General features: G+C 34.8%; 1 protein-coding gene across 1 annotated transcript in view; it reads left to right on the top strand.

Moving 5' to 3' along the window:
- The window catches only part of LOC106869605 (melanotransferrin), a 27,197-nt gene that overhangs the window by 13,052 nt on the left and 11,090 nt on the right, over positions 1-3,055 (top strand). The window contains exons 2-3 of the mRNA XM_052974593.1: positions 952-1,034; positions 2,650-2,785. Coding sequence (XP_052830553.1) covers positions 952-1,034; positions 2,650-2,785 — 219 coding nt within the window. The remainder of the gene's footprint in view (positions 1-951; positions 1,035-2,649; positions 2,786-3,055) is intronic.

Genomic DNA, 3,055 nt, shown 5'->3' on the forward strand with positions numbered 1-3,055 from the left:
ATATATATATATATATATATATATATATATATATATACGTATATTTTTGGGTGTGTGGGTGTGTATCTATATGTGTATGTCCCCTAACCACTGCTTGACAACCAATATTGGTTTGTTTACATCCCCATAACTTAGAAGTTTGGCAAAAGAGACCAATAGAATAAATACCAAGCTTAAAAATAAGTACTTGGATCGACTTGTTTGACCAAACCCTTCAGGGTTGTACTTCAGGATGGCTGCAGTCCAATGAATGAAACAAATTAAAAATTAAAATATATTGAATAAAATAAGAAAAATAAATGATATAAAAAGACAATGGTTATGTTATGAACTTCATTAGCTTACAGTTCTTTCAGCTATAAGATGCAGTAGACTCTTAGTTAAGTGCCTGAATAATATCCTATAGCTTCATTGGAGCCTCAAATATAAAGTGCAATTTATTTCGGAAAATAGAATTAGATTTTTGCAATATACAGAGAAGACATTACTAGTGAGACATAATACCTAATTGAAATATTAAACAAAATATCTTAATTCTTCATTTGATGAGTAAGAAAATTCAGAATATTTGCCATCATCGTCATCATCATTAACATCATTTAACGTCTGTTGTCCATGCTGGCATAGGTTGGATGGTTTGACCAGGGCTGGTAAGCTGATGGGCTGCACCAGACTCTAGTCTGATTTGACATGGTTTCTATGGCTAGATGCTCTTCCTAACACCAACCAGTCCGAGGGTGTAATGGGTGCTTTTACATGCCAATTATATGACACCAGTATCTGCCACGACTATAATTTCACTTGGCCCGATGGGTCTTCTACATGGCATATTGCCAAAGGTCTTAGTCATTTGTTATTGCCTTTGTGAACCAATATTGCAGCTTGAGTAATACAAAGCTTGGATTTCGTGATTTACTTTTTAAGTTGTTTCTTCTCTTTTTATATTCACAGTTTCAATGTGTGAAATTGGAAACAATAAAGAATGTGATAACTTAAAAAATGATCTTACAGGTCACACCTTGAAATGTGTAGAGGTAAGTTATTTCAATTTACTTGAATTCTTTTATATTTGTGGAAATTTTCTATTCAGCTGATTGTATTCTCTTAATTGTTAATAAATTTCATTCAACCTGATAATATAATACTTTATATCAGTGACCCATATAAGATTTTGTTGTTAAAATTTATGTATAATAAACTGGTTATACTTCTGTAGCATAGAGGCACAATGGCCCAGTGGTTAGGGCAGCGAACTCATGGTCATAGGATCGCGGTTTCGATTCCCAGACCGGGCGTTGTGAGTGTTTATTGAGCGAAAACACCTTAAGCTCCATGAGGCTCCAGCAGGGGATGGTGGCGAACCCTGCTGTACTCTTTCACCACAACTTTCTCTTACTTCCTGTTTCTGTTGTGCCTGTAATTCAAAGGGTTGGCCATGTCACGCTGAATATATCCCGAGAACTACGTTAAGGGTACACATGTCTGTGGATTGCTCAGCCACTTGCACGTTAATTTCATGAGCAGGCTGTTCCGTTCCGTTGATCGGATCAACTGGACCCTCGACGTCGTAAGCGACGGAGTGCCAACAACAACAACTTCTGTAGCACACAAAATATTTAAACAATTTTATGCAATTCCTAATAATATTTAATCATAAAATTATGATAGGAATTTTTAGACTTAAGACTATGGGGTCCCTACCTGGGATGAAATAGGAATCAAAGGGGTCCATAGGTAAAAAATGGTTGAGAACCCCTACTTTATAGTTAGTATTTCTAACAACTTACTGATGCCATATATATTTTTTTATTTTTTACTTCTTCCAGTCAATGGACTGTGGCTACACTGGGGTCCCACAGCAGGGGTCTCCAACCACCAAGTTGTATTATATATATTGATTTCAAATTTTGGCTCAAGGTCAGTAATTTTGGGGAATGGGGTAAGTTGATTACATTGAACTCAGTACTCAACTGGTACTTATTTTATCAGTCCAAAACTATGGAAGGCAAAGTTGACTGACCTCGATGGAATTTGAACTCAGGATGTAATGTATGATGGATGTAATGGCCACTTAAGTATTTTGCCTGGTGTACTAACGATTCTGCCAGCTCGCTACCTTAGTTGTATCATATATATATATACATATATATATGTGTATATATATATATGTATATAAGAATGTAATAAAAATAGAAATAAAATGCATAAATTACATTCACGTTTATATGTAATAATTAAATTATACATCTATTATGCACTTTATTGTATTTTGTTATGCATGTGATCTCCCAGTCCTCGGAAAAGCTCATCCATGAAACTGGTTTGTGGGCCAAAAAGGAGTGGGGCCACTGCTCCACAGGGTCACTTAACTTGCGACAAATAGCAGCCAAATCTACCTCAAAACACACATTACTGTCATAAATAAAGATAGACTTATTAGATAATGTAGCTCTAACTGCATTGTGTGAACCCCCGCCTCCAAAAGAAAAGTACATGGTGTAGTCATTGCTTGATTACCTTTTGAATAATAAATATTTTAGTTGACCTTGTCAGAATAACTTGAGTTCTCTTATTCACTGCTGATTATTTTTTATTTATTTATTTATTTATTTATTTATGTTTGTATTTGTATCTGTTTTCATTTTCCAGGCAACAAATATCTACCGTTGCATGCAAATGGTAAAGGATGGTAAAGTTGATGTGTTAGGTGTTTCTGATACTGATCTCTACCCAGCTGGCAAATTTCTGAATCTGAAACCATTCCTGCAAGAAGTTTTGGACAATGGTGAGCGCTCTTTTCATTGTATTCTCTCAAAATCAATCACAAATGCCTTTCCTACTGTCAGTTTTTGTCATCCTGCTATTGTTATGGTCACATGTCATCACATTTTCATTGCGATGTTGTTACCATCATCATCATCACCATTGTTACTATTATTATCATCATTGTCATTGTCATCACAGTGCTGTGTGATTACCATCGTTCATACATATTGATGCACTGCATGTCATATATATGAATATATATATATATATATATATATATATATATATA

Source organism: Octopus bimaculoides, chromosome 18, assembly GCF_001194135.2.
Source record: "Octopus bimaculoides isolate UCB-OBI-ISO-001 chromosome 18, ASM119413v2, whole genome shotgun sequence".
NCBI classification, from domain to species: Eukaryota; Metazoa; Mollusca; class Cephalopoda; order Octopoda; family Octopodidae; genus Octopus; species Octopus bimaculoides.